Source organism: Ciconia boyciana, chromosome 12 (genome assembly GCF_034638445.1).
Source record: "Ciconia boyciana chromosome 12, ASM3463844v1, whole genome shotgun sequence".
In the NCBI taxonomy this organism is placed as follows: domain Eukaryota; kingdom Metazoa; phylum Chordata; class Aves; order Ciconiiformes; family Ciconiidae; genus Ciconia; species Ciconia boyciana.
In genome coordinates this window covers 3,987,300-4,004,186 of record NC_132945.1, presented here as the reverse complement: position 1 = coordinate 4,004,186, position 16,887 = coordinate 3,987,300, and the positions used below count along the sequence as shown (strand labels likewise).

Below are 16,887 nucleotides of genomic sequence, written 5' to 3'. Positions count from 1 at the left end.
AGGCTGCTTCTCTTTATTTCTTCTTCTCAGTATTTCATTTCTACCCAATCAATTAGCATATTAATTCGTGTGTGGCCTGTGCTGGATGCTATAGGGGAAGAGAACAGTGATTTACTTAATGATTTCTGTTGGTAGATATTTAAGAAATTGGAGCTATGTTAAGGCGTCTTTAATGATCTATTTTATTTTCTTGAAATAAAATTTTAATTATAGAGAAACTCATAGTCATGAACCACTTTCTAAACAATTTCTTACAAGTTCAGCCTTTTAAGGTGTATGTTAAGGTAGGTTTTACCCTAGAACATGCATAAAAAGCTTTTACTGATAACTTTACAGAAAATACACTTATTTGAATATAACAATACTTTATAAGATATATACATTCCCAAAACTTTTCTAAAAGCTGCAAATTTAAACAACTCAAGAGAACAACTTAAATTTGAATGAATATGAAGGCACAAAACTTCATGAGGTCTTAGCAGAAAGTTTATATATAGCTGGAGAAAATGTCACATCTTATTTTAGAAGACAGTGGCTTATTAACCTTCCAAACTGCATTGATTATGCTTTTTTTACCTTCTTCTTCACCTGATATAGAATCTTATTTTGATTATTCAGCGTTCCTTTTTTTCTTCAAATGAAATTGACTTTCTTTCTAAGGTGTGCCTAAAATTGCCTTTTTTTTTTCAGGAAATTTGTACTGTCATTCGAAATGTTATACTAAGGGTATGCTTCTTACACATTACAAACTACTACACTAGTAAACATACAGAACCACCACATTCCTACCTCACTGATTTTATTCTGTAATGATTTTCTGTAGTCCATGTTGACTACTGGTACTGTTTTCAAAATGACATTTTGGAATGCATTTTTTTTCTGTTCAGTCTGCAGGTGTTCCCTACACCAGATGTACAACTTGAAAAATAATAACTGCTAAAAATACACAAACTGTCAGCTTTGTTTTTACTGAGAGAAACTATAACTTCAAGTAAGATAGATTTGTATTTAAATACAATGTAAGAAACCTAAATTATTCCCAAAGACTGATGGCAATCTCATCAAATGGTGGAAATAATCACATTATAAATGCATAATTTGAGTCCAAGGTGGGGTAAAGGTGGGGTAAAATTGTTGCTGTACAAGCTAATAATACTGACATCAATTTTGAAAAAAAATCATAAAAAATTAAAAGGCATGCTTAATCAAACAACTGGTATTAATATTTTCTTCTCTGTATTAACATCTTAAAAATAGCTCTTCCATTGTGCTTATACCTTTAAGGTCTCATAGCCGTAATGTTTTTTCACCTGACCTTGTAGAAAGTATTTGTCTCTTGGTATACTAAACAAGCTGTGAAAGTAATGTGATTTCATATAAAGCTTTTAAAAAAGCAAGTAATGATGCTTCCTTTCCACTTAGTTCAAGGTTAATTATACTTGTCAAGAAGGCAGTAAAAAAAAGCAGTGAGAAATTTGACAGACCGATGGCAACCACAGACTGTGCTCCTCCAGCAGTTCCCATTTGTCAAAGTTGCACCCATTGATAAAGTCAGAATGAGGACAATATTTCAGAAGGCTCATTTTTTCATTGCACTTAAACATAATAAATCAAGACAAAAAAAATACGCTGTAAACCGTAATAGAGAAAATTTGACAAACTGGCAGATTTTATTTTTATGGAATGGTTATGAAATTATGTATCTTAAGCAAAGATCAGAATTTCATGACAATGTTCCTGTTCATTTTTTTAAAGTGACTATGTTCCTATTCATTTGAGTGTGGGTGTGCACATGTATAAAGTGAGACTAATGCAGTAAGGAACTCTGGTTAAAAACAAGACAGTTTTAGGGAATAACTTGGATAGAAGTATGGCTTTCTAAGTGCAGACTTTAAAACTCCTACCTCTCTGCAGATTCATCTGAATTTTCTTCCGTGATCATCTGCAACTCCTGTGTGGTTTTACTTGAATCTTCTTTGACACAGTTTTCCTCTGTGCTTGTTTTGGGAATATCCTCATTTGATCGAAGCTGTTCTATGAGATTTTGTTGATGCCAGGTTTGAATAGATCGGTGGTGCCCTGGGGTTGGACCTGGCACGGGTGCCAGGATATTGTGGTGGACAGGACTGCTGTTTTTCTTCAGCCCATTTCTGTCCCGAGAGTGGTTCTTCAACCTGTTCTGAACCGGTGTCCCTCTGTGCTCATATCCTTCCTGCTGATGGCAGCCCCCCGTGCCTGTGGAGCCTTGCGAGGGGTGACTGAACCACCTCCAGCGGAGCCTCAGGATCTGCTTCACATCAAACTCTTTCTTTCCAGATACTGACATTTTTTTCAGGGGAAAAAAAAAAAAAAAGACAAAAGCCTATTCTTTTAGAAAGGAAATGGATTCTTTGTTATCTCTTGTGTTTCAACTCCTCTTCTTAAGAAAAGACAACAAAAGAACAAATACCGGTAGCTCTCTCCCTCTCTCTTCTGATTAATATACTGCAAGCTCTTCAAGCCGATGCTAAGCTGCTGCTAACTGTATAGGTGGGAATCCATACTGACAGGATGATGAGGTCAGACCTTAAACAAGTAAATCAGCTTAGCACAGGAAAGCAGCAACCATAACACTCCCCAGCTGCTAGGCTTACACCCTCACAGCACTATAGCACAGCTCTCTAATATATAACCTAGCCTCACATGATCCTAAGGGATCCTAAGCTGCAACTTAAGATGCAGGAAAGCACATACAAATGAAGTGACAGGACTCTCTATCTCACAAGGTTTTCCATCAAGCCTGCTAATAAGCAATGCTGCATTTCACAGAAGATTTATAAAGAATTCTTTTCCAGTCTTCTTATGCAGATTTTTGGTAACGATTCACTGTGAAACTATCCTGCAGTTCATGTGTTTCCTTAAGGGGTTCGCATTTGTTTATCTTGCTGTGTAAAATTCCTACAAATGGCCTCAGTGTGGTAGCACTTACCTAAAGGAAAGAGGCAGCATTTGAATACAGTGTGCAGAACTGTATGTATTTTCTCACCTACAGATAGACTTCTCGATATAATTACAGAGGCATGAGAACAGAGGGAGGGAGCTTGTGAAAATCAGAGATGTGCTCCCCGAATGACTGTATCTGTGGAAAACACACTGTTTCCTGGCTAAGTGCCTGTGTAAACACCCTTTGCCATGTTGCTCTTAATTTCTCACGGATGGTGAAACGAGTGTGATTTTTTTTAGAAAACACCTTTCTTTTGATAGTGTACACTGTAACATGTTTTCAGCAAATTTAATAGATGATATATACTCATTCCCATCCATTTGTTAATAGGCAGGGCTGTGAGAACTGTTCCCTGTGTGTTTTGAAATAATGTGCACAGAATGTTTTCACACGCAAATTGAAAATAATTAAATGGATTGGATTTTTTTCTTATGTTATATTCTCCACAGTTTGCTACTGATGATCTATACAACTGCAAGCAGTGTGCAGAAATAAAAAAAGCTGTAACACAGAGTCAGTAAAACAGGATTCAGAAGTAAAGGAGGGTACCCCTCTCCAACGCATCTTCTTACATCTCCTCCTCAGACCTTCCCATGTTAACTTCCTTTTTCTTTGTCTGTGTTGTGATTTTTTTCTTCTTTTTTTTCTAAACTCTACTGACAGGATGTTGAACCTTCAAACACTAAAATCTGCTTTCTTTTCTTTTTTGGCTGCATATAATGCAAACAGAGAAATGTGAAGTAGAGTTTTGGAAAAAAAAAGCAAAATGAGAGGATAGGACTAAGGGATTGTCAGCCTTTACGCTGGGCTGTCAAGTTCCTATCTTATTCATGGTATTCAAGCAAGTGATATGCAGCATCATGGACTGGATGCATGTGAGATAAATTACAGGACAAGTGAAGAACAGTAAAATAGTTGAAAGATACTATACTATTTAGATACATAGAGGGAAAGAAAAGACTTCATACAAAAGAAAACCTGTGAGGAAGAGTTGGCCATAAAAGGCAGAAGGGAAGAAGTTGAGCAAAGAGGATATTTGACAGACCTAGCCAATGCATCTTTGTTGCTATATAGAATATTGAGGCTGAGCTATTGCAATAAAATGCCATTAACATGTGATTTTGATAGTAGGGTAAGTGTCCATTACAGACAGAACAAGAAAAATTTGGTTGCAGATAAGAATCCTTTCTTATATGAAAACATAAACTATTTGTGGGAGCTAAAATACAAGCCCCCGCAAGCCTCGCTGCAGTGCTTTGGCATAATTGCTCCCATCGCTGACCCCAGTCCTCTGCTACGGGTTGCTGTTCTCGCAGCAGTTGTCAGAACTCCCATGTGCCTCGGCTGCTTCAGCTAAAAGTCACGACTGACCATCCAGCAAAGGCTGGCTTACACTCAGACACCAGGCTCTGGGTCTCAGCAGCTCTGAGGCAAGAACCATTCTGCTCTGCCGCTGTTCTGCCCAGCGCTGTGATTTACACAACAGCAAAGACTGCCACGTTGTCCCATACGGACATCCCAAACCGGTGCAGCTCCCCTATAAAAGTAATACTCCATTTAACAATACTTCATTAAAACAAACTGTATTCTGTAATATTTACTTGAGAATGAAATGAAAGAAGGATTTCTGTGTTAGAATATCAGGCTGTAAGTGTTCTTAAAGAAACATATTTTTGAAAGACTTCATTTTATGTATTATAGGAATGGACAGAAACCAGAAAACTTGTTCAACTTCTAAGAAGTTATACTAAGAAGAAGGTATATAAAGGCCTGTTTGTGAGTTTAATAGGGGGTTTCAGTTTAAGCTTGTTGAGAATATAAGCTAATAAAGAAGCTGCTCCCAAACTTCAGGGATTTTAAAGAATTTATAGGGAGTGAATGGATACATGAAAATGCTGGCCATGGAGTCAGAGAGATTATTATATGTCCAGAAGGCAGTGTAAGATGTCTTCACACTTTAATGATGACCTCGTATAACAATCTGAAATTTTCTGGAGACACAAAAGTTTCAGGTATTTTTTTCTTGCATTACAACGATATAATATTTAATATAATGTTTCTTAATTTTTCAATTTCAGCCTACACACCTATGGATGTTATTCTTTTCAATTTCATAAAGGTAATGAGACTTAGTGGTATCGATGTATATTCCTCAGGATTGCCTACATGGCAATCTGAGATCTATTTTAAGGAGGGAGTCTCTACATACCAAGTTAATAAAATAATTTATGATGAAATCTTGTAGTGGTGGACAGAGAACACTGTTTCTCACTACTATCTTAATCAGGTCATTGAGTTATCTCAGCAGCTCTGTCAGTTCCTCTTAGCAACAGCTCTGATGATACATTTGCTCCATATTTTTTCACCATGTCACAAAGCTTCTGTTGGTTTCCTTTCCTTAAATCCCTTTTGCAGAACTCATCCTTTACTCCAAGATATCATCAAAAGTATTTTACTTGAGAATGTACAAACAGTACTTCTGTTTCCTACTAACTCAGTACATGTTTTGGCAGATGTAAAGTGTATCTAGCTAAAATTAAAATAGTAAAACTGGACATTTGCTGAAGAGACTGTCTTGCTCAAGAAGTCAGCTTGAGTCAGCACAGAATATGTTTCAGGTAGGGCATAAGTAGATTATTTTCCACACAGCTTGTTACCATTCTGGCTCAAATTTCAGTGTGCTGCACTAGGACAGTATAAGTGATTTGATAATCCAAAACTTCAGGCCTGAAATTATTAGGAGCAGGTATGTGGCATAAAGCTGCACCACGTTTATACATATATATGCCACATACCTGCTTTTAATCATTTAGATCCATCTTCTGGTGAGAAAACTAAGTTCCCTTGAAACTGAATACAATGTGAGTGTTTACTTCTTGATTTCTCTCTAAATCTCTAACATATTTTTAGGTGTATCTCTGACTGGGTTCAAACTCCTAAATGTGAAAAGATATAAGATTTTTCTGTTATTACTAGTCCTAATTTAATATGTTTGGTCTAATTTAGATAAATATCCACCATAACAGCATTATTTTTTCCCCTCACAGTTGGAAATCTCCAAAGGAGAGGACTTCCTAGGGCTACAGCAAGTCTAGCCAGGGCCACCAAGAGGGTCAGGCAGCTGGAGCATATGATGGGTGAGGGGAGGCTGCTACAATATGATTTGTTCAACCTTATGAAGAAAAGGCTCAGGGGCATCTTATTGCTGCCTTCAGGTACCTAATGGGAGAGTACAGAGAAGACAGAGCCAGGCTACTTTAGAGGTGCCCGGTGACAGGACTAGAGGCAACAGGCACATGTTGGTACACGGGAAAATCTGATTAGATATAAGAAAAACTTTCTGCCCATGAGGGTGATCAAGCAGGTGGGAAAAGGTTGCCAAAAGAGGCTGTGGCATCTCCTTCCTCAGAGAAGGTGAGATCCCAAATGGACTTGGTCCTGTGTAACTGCTCTAACTGGACTTGCGTTGAGTAGGTGGTCAGACTAGATGAGCTCCAGAGGCCCCTTCCAGCCTGGTATTCTGTGACTGCGTGACATGCCAGGGAGCGTTTGAGATGTTTATCTAATGGCTACAGTAGAGCCAAGTAAAACTAATGCGGTTGTCAGTTATGAAAGAGAAATACATTTCTAGAAATCTCAACTCCAGTTTGGTAGCAAAACAGCTAAGTATTACTGGCTGCAGTTGTGGGGGATTTCTCATTGTTCATCCCATAGGAGGCTTGCTAGTAGTTTGAGGAAAAAGAAGCCTTTATTCTCTGAAAAACCTCCGTTCGATTCAATGGGTATGAGCTTTTGAGGACAATCTTTGATCAGGTTAGGAAATCACACTAAATATGATGGTAGACTGGCATCTAGCAGGAAATTGGGCATCACTTTTGGTTTGTATGAGGTTTGTAAGGTTTGTATGAACATGTTGAAATTCCAGATAATTTGAAAGATAAGTATTAATAGTAAAAGTCTAAATAGGTGTTTATAATAATTTTAAGATTACAAGTGTAAATACCTAATACGACATTTGAATTAGCAAATTATAAAATTACTTTTGTCATAAACTACCGGTAAGAAGAAATCAAGAATTTTCTTTCTGTCACAAACCATGTTTTAATTAGGCTTCAAAAATGACTTTTAACTACAGCTGCCTCCCATGTTCATCTGCCACCAAAACACCTTATAGAAAGGAGTTTTCTAATGCATTTCAAAATGTCTGGATTTTCTAGTTAATAACTTAGGTTTGGGGTTTTTTTTAGAATTTAAGCAAGTGGAATATATTCATGCAGTTATGTAATGTTTATTCTCCTCTCAAAAGAGACATGGCAAATGATTTCTTATTCTTTTTCTGTTTGCCCTGAGCTGGTAGTACAGTGCATGTATGAAAAGCCTATTAGAAAAATCTCTCTCTGTTCCCACAAGCCTAGCAAAGAATAATAAAAAAGAATCCTCTAACTTTCTTGTAGAATAATTCAAGAAAGATACCATTTGCAGACTTTGAAGCCAGGAGTACTGCAGGGACTAGGTTACTAGCAAGAGCTAATGAAGTAGATCTTTGCTGGATGTGAGGCAGACCAGAAAAAAGTGGATTTTTTTTATTAGATAAAAGTCAAGGATAGTTTTGGACCAGAGGTCTTCAGTGCCAAGCTCCCTGGCCCAAATAGGAAAAATCTGCATATGCTGAATGAGACAATCAAAAAAGCAAGCTAGGCACAGAAAGTTAAGAATGTTTTCTCATATTTTTCAAGATATTTGGTGTCCATTCTGACATTACATTTTTTAGAAAGTCAAGTTAATTACAAACTCGTATCAAGACTGTATATTCTACAGTGCTTGCATTTGGGGAAAACATCATAATAAGATCTACATATGTACAGATCGTTGATAAGTAAATAAAGTCCTATGTAAAAAAGCTGTACGCTCTCTACCCAAACAGTGTATTCTACAGGGTCTTCACAGTTTGTGTACTCAGCACACCTAGCACTGCATATGAGGCCAGATAAAGAGAACAAGAAGTTGAATATTTTTATTACACTGTTTTGAAAATAGTGCTTCAAGAGAACTCCCATTAGTCCTTCCTTGTAAAAGAGATATTCCAGGAAACATCTGCATAGCACAGCACCAGCATTAACAGAAGTCAAAGTTAAATGGAAAGGAACATGACAAAAACAAAAACAAATAGCTATATTTAAAATCTGCAGGAAAGTTCAACTTTCTTTTAAAAGAAAACTTTGAATCCCAGCAAATGCAAATGAGTTTAAGACAATCAGTTACTTTAGATACTCCCTACTAAAGGAGGCAGTGGAGATGATCCACTTAAGGGAAGGTGTTGACACATTTAAATGCAATTGCTTCCTCAAATAACTGGAAACTGTACTACAGATTGCAACCCACCTACAAAGCTGTATGCCAAAATTGGAAAAAAATCACAGAATTTCTACCAGATCTAAGGAAAAAACTGTGAGAAGGAAGCCTGGTATAAGTAAGTCTGATTAAGACCTTGCTAAACAAGAAGAACATTGTCACCCTCAAAATGAAACCAGAATATTAGAGTGAAATAAGAAAGAGCAAATATCCACTTTACAGCCAACAGGGAAGGGTCTCCCATGAGCAAGGACTTGCAAGTGATGACACTAGTGCAGCAAAAGTAAGCTCAGACACATGACTCGAAAAGAAACTCCTGTCACAGGTCAAGAACAAGGTACAAAAGAATGGAAAAACTGTGGATAGATGCAAAGAAGTATACAAATATTTCATACCGTTTTTATAATATTTTGTAAAGTTTGAGATATTTTTCTTGGTTTTTCAAACTGTTGTGCTCAAGAAAAGCCAATTGTTACATTAATTATTTCATCACCTACTGGTAAAATCAAGGACCAGAATACCACATCATAAAATGGAAGACGTACAAAAACTTCATAATAATTACGAATTTATTGAGAGTGTGGAATTTAGCCTTTTATCATACTTGTTCTTCTGCTGTATACAAAAATATTAAATCAGTTGCCCAAGGTAACAAGTCCTTTCGACCCATCAAAATATACCTAATACTGGTTGTCAGGGACTGAGGCAGATGAGAGAGAGAAGATAAGTGCCAACAGATTTGAATAATGAAGAAAGGTAGCAAAGGGTTAGGGCCAGGACTTTCCAAAAGTATTACTTATTCTGGGTGCCTTATTTGAGAGATGTGAGAAACACAAACATAGCACTTTCCAAAGCACAGTTATTTAAGTGGTACAGTGTTGAACAGTTAAATATACTGTTCAGTTTAGAAAATCTTGTCTAAATTTTATCTTCTCCCTTAAGGTTTACTATGGACCAGATGATCTCCAGAGGTCCCTTCCAACCTCATCCATTCTGTGATTCTGTGATTCTTACGCTGTTCAACACTAAGAAGGAAAACAGTACTGGAAACATGCTGCCAGTTTGCAGCATCCATCTTTTCAGTCTGCAGGTATGTGGTGCAGCTGTAACACAGCCCTGCTGCAAACTCACTTCCCTCCTGCTGGAGCAGTGACTGTTCTAAATCTCTGCCAGCTGGTAGGAGAGTTTGGAACGAGGTACGCTGGGGGCGGTTTTCCTCAGCTCCTTCCCTGACTATTTATGAAGTCTGCAGCATTTCTTGATATAGCACATGTATAAACTCATGGAATTTTTATGAAGAGAAATTATACAGAACTACTACTCTTATAGAAAATCTGCCCCTTATGAAGAGTAACACTCCCAACTATCAAGAAGGATTAGCAGAGCCAGAAAAAGGCAAGCTGTAGTTTTGCATGTACAAATGGTGCTTTGCATACTATTATATGTAGACTAGAAAGCTAATAGGTGTATTTTGACTTTCTAAGAGCCCATTTCCAAGAAAGCATTTTTCCAAGTGGCTTAAACAAGCAACTTTTGTTTTAAAATAACTTTAAATATACTCAAGATGAAAAAATCCTTATGAAATTTCCAAGATGAAATTTCAAACTTAATATTGCTTTTCTTTGGGGGGATAAAATTACATTTCTAGGAAATGTTATGTTCTGCATGTCTCAGAAACAGGTGTTTTACTGTATGACTTCATAAAAATTCCTATTGCTCTGTTTTCAATTTTTACTAATTAAGTATGAGCAGAACTTTATAGTCTGCAGAGATACTAGCCTGAATTTAATTTTTTAATTGTATTGTTTGTCTGGCTGGTTAGGCCCTTGCTTTTAAGTTCTGCCAGGTATTTAAATAAATTATATTATTTTATTGATCTTTGTTGAAGGGAAATATGACTTAGGCCTATCTATGACCTAAAATTGGAAAAACTGTTCAAAACATAAAAACTATCTTCTATGCAAAATCAAAACAATTTAATACAGAACCAATAATTGTATTTGTAATAGAAAAATCTTAAACTGGATTTCAAAAAAAAAGAGAAGACATGAGGGGAAAATACTTTTTTACGATTAGTTTCCTACTGCCAGTAAGTATGGTCATTCACCAACTGAGAACATGAGAAAAAGACATTATGACATATGCGCTGTTACTAATCAATGGGAAGCACGGATATAAACATGACACGCACTGTTTATGGCTTTAAGATCAACAACATACTAATCAATCTGTCACTTCATAGACAGTCAATATAAACTATATAGATTAAAACTAATGTTCACAGTCATAGAATCATAGAATCGTTCAGGTTGGAAAAGACCTCTAAGATCACCTAGTCCAACCATCAACCCAACACCTCCATGCCTACTAAATCCATGTCCTGAAGTGCCACATCTACACATTTTTTGAACTCCTCCAGGGATGGTGACTCCACCACTTCCCTGGGCAGCCCCTTCCAATGCTTGACCACCCTTTCAGTAAAGAAATTTTTCCTAATACCCAATCTAAACCTCCCCTGGCACAACTTGAGGCCGTTTCCTCTTGTCCTATGGGGTGTTACTTGGGAGAAGAGACCAACACCACCTCTCTACACCCTCCTTTCAGGCAGTTGTAGAGAGCGATGAGGTCTCCCCTGAGCCTCCTTTTCTCCAGGCTGAACAACCCCAGGTCCCTCAGCCGCTCCTCATCAGACTTGTTCTCCAGACCCTTCACCAGCTTTGTTGCCTTTCTCTGGACACGCTCCAGCAACTCAATGTCCTTCTTGTACTGAGGGGCCCAATGTTACTGTATCCTAAGCAAGCTCCTAAATTAAAAAAGAATGGGATCTTGACAATCAAGTTTTGTTATTATTAGCATAAAGCTGTTATAAGTCACTGTGTGATACACTATGATACAACCACATAGCTACTGCAAATAACGTAAGGATAATCTCTCAAGGGACTGAGGAGGTAGTGAAAGCCATCATCAGTAATCCAAGTTCAGCTCAGGAGGGATACCGTGACATAGTCTCTCTTCTTTTTGGTCAGAGAGTTCAATTATTCTAATATAATCAATTTTATATGTCTAGATGATAATAAATATATCACATGCAGTATTCTAAATCCTTTGTCCCAAAATATTTCAAGCAAGTAGCTTTATTCAGTTGAATCTCTCACCAGTTACCATTTCAGCATCACTTCTAACATTAGTCTACTAGTAATAGGCTGCCTCCTGTAAGAACTGTCTTAAAAGTTCATCTCTTTAAGCTACAACACGTCTTTCTCAAACCTATTTCTTATTGCAAACATCACCACAAGTTTGACCTGCTTAATGTAGTTTGTATAAGATGTCTTGTTGCCTCTATTGACCTCTAAAATAAACCAAATAAAAACAACCCTCCCTGCTACTTAGCAGTTAATAAGAACCCACGAAAGAAATGTGTTGACACCACTGAACTCTCCATATAACATGCCACATCTTTGTAGCGTGAGAGGACAGCAAGCTTTTGTCTTCAGTATAACTGATTTAATAGCTTATATGTTGTTTTCTGGAAACTGTACAAAGTACTTAGAAAAAATGTCTTGTGTTTTAGAAATGCAGGAAACATCCCTTTTCCCCTATTAACTCCAAGTAGCACGCAAACATCACACCTCCTAGAAATAAGTGCAAAGTTGAATCCTAATGTATCTACTGTCGAGTTAGAAAGGGTCTGTCGGTTTGGGGGTTTTTTTATTTGGAGGTTTGTTTGTTTGCTTATTCTTGAAGTATCCTACTAGTTTAAGTACTCCAGAAGAAATTATTTTCATTCTTCTCTCACTGGCCCTTAATTATCTTCTGCAAGAGTATTTTCTATAGAGTTCGAATTAAGGTAAGCCTTTCTATTGTACGAAAACAGATCTGAACAGGTCATTGGCAAGATGCATGCATGAATTAACTTGTTAGTCCCATATTGCACTAACGTTGAACACTAGGTAGGCAGCTATGATCTAAACATAGTTCGTCTTCATTACTCTTCATGTCAAAAAAAAAAATATTTACTAACCAAGCAATTGGAAATTTAGCTATATACTGTGAAATGCAAACTGCTGTATGTTTTAATTCCATTTCACTGTGAGATGACATTCTCCTTTTTGATAGCAGTGTTTCCAGTTTACAAAAGCAGTTATTACAAATAGAAACTGAAGCAAATGCAAGTATGTCTGCATTGTTTCTTTATTAGATGCCATCGACTTAACTCTACACTGCTTCCTGTGTGAATTTGCATAGAAGTTTTTATTTTACTAATAATCTGAATCAAAAGGGAAAACAATTACCTACACAACATGATTGTGAAAACGCAGTGCTGAGAGCTATGGAGATATTCTAAACAACACTATTTATAGTTTTTATGTAAATCTATAATAGGCTGTATCACAGAAAAGCATACCCTTGTCTTTTTCTGCTATAGTAGAATAATAATATAGAATAATATTATTCTATATGATAATAATAATATAGAATATATTCATTAATCTATAATAATAAATAACATAGAATAATTCTGGTTGAAAGGGACCTCAGGAGCTCTCTACCCCAACCTCCTGATCAACACTGCGCCAGGTATGAGGTCAGAGCAGGTTACTCAAGGTTTTATCTACTTTTGTCTTGAAAACCTCTAGGATGGAGATGTCAGAACACTTCTGGGAAACCTGTTCCAGTGCTTGCCTGTCCTAATAGTGAAAAAGTTTTTCTTATAATGGGTGTGAGCCTCCCTTGTTTTAATTTATACCCACTGCCTGATGTCTTTCCTCCTCCTACCACACTTTGTGAAGAGCCTAGCTCAGTCTTCTTGATGACGTTCCTGCAGGCACTGGGAGGCTGCTGAAACTGTCTCCTCCAGGCTGAACAAGTTCTTTTCCCTCAGCCTTTACGCTTTGGGCAAGTGCTTCAGCCCACAACCATCTTGATGACCCTCTGCTGAACTCACTTCAGTTTATCAATATCTTTCTTGTGGTGTTGGGGGGGGGGCGGTGTGCAAACTTGGCACTATCCCATATGTGGTCTAATGAGTGCTGAGTAAAAGATGACTACTACTTACCTAGTATGTAGTAGAATAGTAGATGCAACTTTTAATTGCGTTTATTACATGTCACAACTGTATCAAAACAAGCATTGATTCTTAGCATATGATGACGTATATTCCATAACCGTAAAAGGATCATGATAGTGAAGTTCATGTAGAAAATACTTGAATTTTCTGCTTATTCACTGATAATAACAACCCTTATTTATCCACCAATTATTATTGGATATTAAAGAGTATTATGGATATTAAAGAGTCTGGAAAGGATATGGCATACCCTCAACAAAACCCAGTATTTAGATTTGACAGTTGTCAGTATAGGTCTGTATCATATGCCATCTCAAAGCCTTGACAGAATAAGGACTTATGCCCAAGGTCAGTCTCCTCTGGTAAGTTTTTGATTGCAACTCTTGTTCATTGTCTCTTAAAAAGTAATAAATGCTGCCTTTAATTTCAAGAGAGGGAGGCCCTTGAGGCAGTTGTATTTCTGTGCATTGTAGAATGTAATGATTCTTAGATGCATTTAGTTTTTAATCCCACAAATGTCTGCTAAGGCTCATGAAAGGCGCTATATATGTCAATAAAAAATCCTTAAAATGTGTGGCCATGCATGTCCTCCGAATCATTGACATCAGAGGTTACAGAGCTCTTTCATTATTCATGGAAAAATGACCTGCCTTGGGGCGGGTGTTTGAGAGGTCTGAGGCAGTCACTTCAAGTCTTTCTCCTTAATGACTTATCTAACTTCCTAACAATCTAACTTGATTTGAACACAGACACACACCCAAGCTGAAGACTCAACAAGCTGGCTTGTATCTACAAGTGTGGAAATAGGCATTCTGGTACACCATCTGGTTTACCTTTAGATTAACACAGGGAAGCATGCAATTTTTTAAAGTAAGGCAAATAAGTTTGAGGCTGTTACGGTTGGGTTTTTGTAGCATAATGATCCATCAACCTTTTTTCTACCTTCAGTTTCCTGCCCAGTTGTCATCAGTTTTCCTATCAATTTTCCCAGATGGTTGATCTCTCCTTTGTGATGCCATAAGAACGCAAGGGACAGAATACTTTTTAAAATCATATGATTACAAGCATCACAGTCAAAGCTCATCTGAAAAAGTGCTGTAAATCAATATCCTTGTTAGCAAACTCTCTCCCAGCATCCTAACACCATCCTTTCGGTCATGTCACCTGTAAAAGTACACAATAACTCAAGTTTTACTTTGACAAAAAGCCATACAGATCCACATCACAATATTATTGTCGTTCAGCCTGGCTCTAGCTGTTGTCAGCTGCCAAGATGCCTTGAGGCTGCACTTTTACTGTGCGATGCTAGCCCAGAATATAAAAACACAAAAACACATTTAAACCATCCAAGTCCTATTCTTCTCATGCAAAAACCTTTAGTTCTGCCATGTTTGCAATTTTTAGAATAGACAGGCTCAGCATCTATATTTTGGTGTGTAAGAAATTTTTAGTAAATGTTTTCACATTTTCTGGGGAAAAACCATAGAGGTCGTACATATGAGTACTGTATCATAAGATGAAAACTGGAGAATTGATAGTAAAATATAGTATGTTTTATCTTCATATATATTCATTAATAATAAAAAAGGTACTAAACAACATAGTGACCAAATTTGCAAGTGACAGCGAATTTCAGGAAGAGAGGAATAACATGAAACCTCCAGAAAGCACAGATGACTGAATATAACATACCATATTCTGAGGCAAAGCCTATTAATGACAGAGTCCCAAAGGAAGAGAGAAATACAGCCTGCTGAAAGAGAGAGAGAACAGAACCCAACACATTAAATCTGATTATTTAGCATTAAATGGTTGAAAAATCCAGTTACAGACTAGGACAAGGGTGTGATGGAGAATAGGATCTCTTGATTTAGTGTAGATTATGCTGTCTTAAAGTTTTTCAAAACTTCATCGATAGTCTTATTTGATCGAGTCCCGTATCTCTTAATCCTGAACATGAATTTCGCTGTGACTTGTGCCATCCCAAACATTAATGATGTGAGAGGATTTTCTGTAGGTGTAACAATCAGAGCTTCTCTGTTACAGGGTGTAGACAAGCAGTCCATAAGACAAAAACTTTAATTCCATTTTAAGTTTCCAGCTCAGTTTTGGATGTTTGAGTGAAATGCAGATAGTCTATGTTGCATGTCTGGAAGACAGCAACTCTACAGTACTATACTGGTCAGCAGGAATTTCTGGCACTTCTGTGATCATGTCAGGTAGCACCATTTCCTGAAAGGTCCATGGTTGAACTGTAGAAATAGATGCAGAAGAGAAATACCCCATCATTGATGGATATATGTGTACTAATGAGATCTGGCAACAGAAGGTAGCCGTCTTCTCTTTGATTAAGGAAAATACTTGCAGCTGCATACATTAACTGTAGAAGATCTTGAGATAGCAAACAGAGCACTGTTGTAATAAATTAAGTCATATTGCAAATACACTAGCAGAGAGCTGTTCTAGAAGAAATGAAGCCTAGCAAGTGTCCTGAAATTAAACTTCTGCTGAAATAAATTGGTACTATCTAACTAATATAGTTTAGCATATGTCACAAACAAGAGAGATGCTCTTGGTTGATTATGTCAATTTAAAAGGCTGCTTACGTCAAATCATTTTGAGGGCTCAATTTTAACATCAAGGGTCATAAGGTACTTTTACTTTGCTTCAGGACACATTTTAAGGTGCTTGATACAGTTGGAGCGACAGTGTTTGGCATTTTGGCTTACTGAATTTCATAAACTAAGTTATTGATAATACCTCTTGCTAGTGAGTAGCTGATGGCTTTACACTTTCTTGATACAGTGAACATTTAGGAATGCTAGATGCTATCACCATTTTAATGTAAAATACAATTGACTTTAAAGAACAAAGTCTGTAATTGTGGTGGTGTTAATGTGGAATTAATGATCACTGGAAAAAATATACCTACCAAATTCCACTGCTCTAAAATACAAGATTCAGCTAACCATTGAAACGGTTTTGAGATGCCATTGCCTCTTAATCACTGTTAGCGCTTGATTATTTTTTTTTATGCTTTATTTCATAATTTTATGTTTCATGTTAATGAAAATATGGGAGAAATCAGTGGGAAAAGAAAAGCTATTTGCCTCTCCTTACTTAATAACTCTGACTTGCTGATCCATTTAGGTATTTATTTCCCTCTGAAATTGCTTTCTGTATGGCGGAACACACCTCATTGTTTTTCTGCCTGACACAGTCTAATCATTCTAGCTTGCAGACCTCTAACTTACATAATAACAAGTACATGCCACAGCAAAGGCATTCCTCTATTACTAGGACATATAGTCCTCTTGAAAATAACACATATTTTATCCTCTAAAGGAAACAATACAGAAATTCTAAAAATCTGTTCTGTGATTCATATCATTTATATATTAGGATCTTTACTCACATTCTTTTTACAGATTTGGTAGAGTCCAAGAAGCTTTAATAAAAAGGTGATGATTACTCTGCCTATTTT

At 36.9% G+C, this 16,887-nt stretch overlaps 1 protein-coding gene across 1 annotated transcript in view; it reads right to left on the bottom strand.

The window, feature by feature from the left end:
* The window catches only part of KLHL4 (kelch like family member 4), a 45,453-nt gene extending 43,127 nt beyond the window's left edge, over nt 1-2,326 (bottom strand). The window contains exon 1 of the mRNA XM_072876998.1: nt 1,905-2,326. Within this exon, the coding sequence (XP_072733099.1) occupies nt 1,905-2,326 (422 nt within the window). The remainder of the gene's footprint in view (nt 1-1,904) is intronic.
* Nucleotides 2,327-16,887: the final 14,561 nt, after the last annotated feature.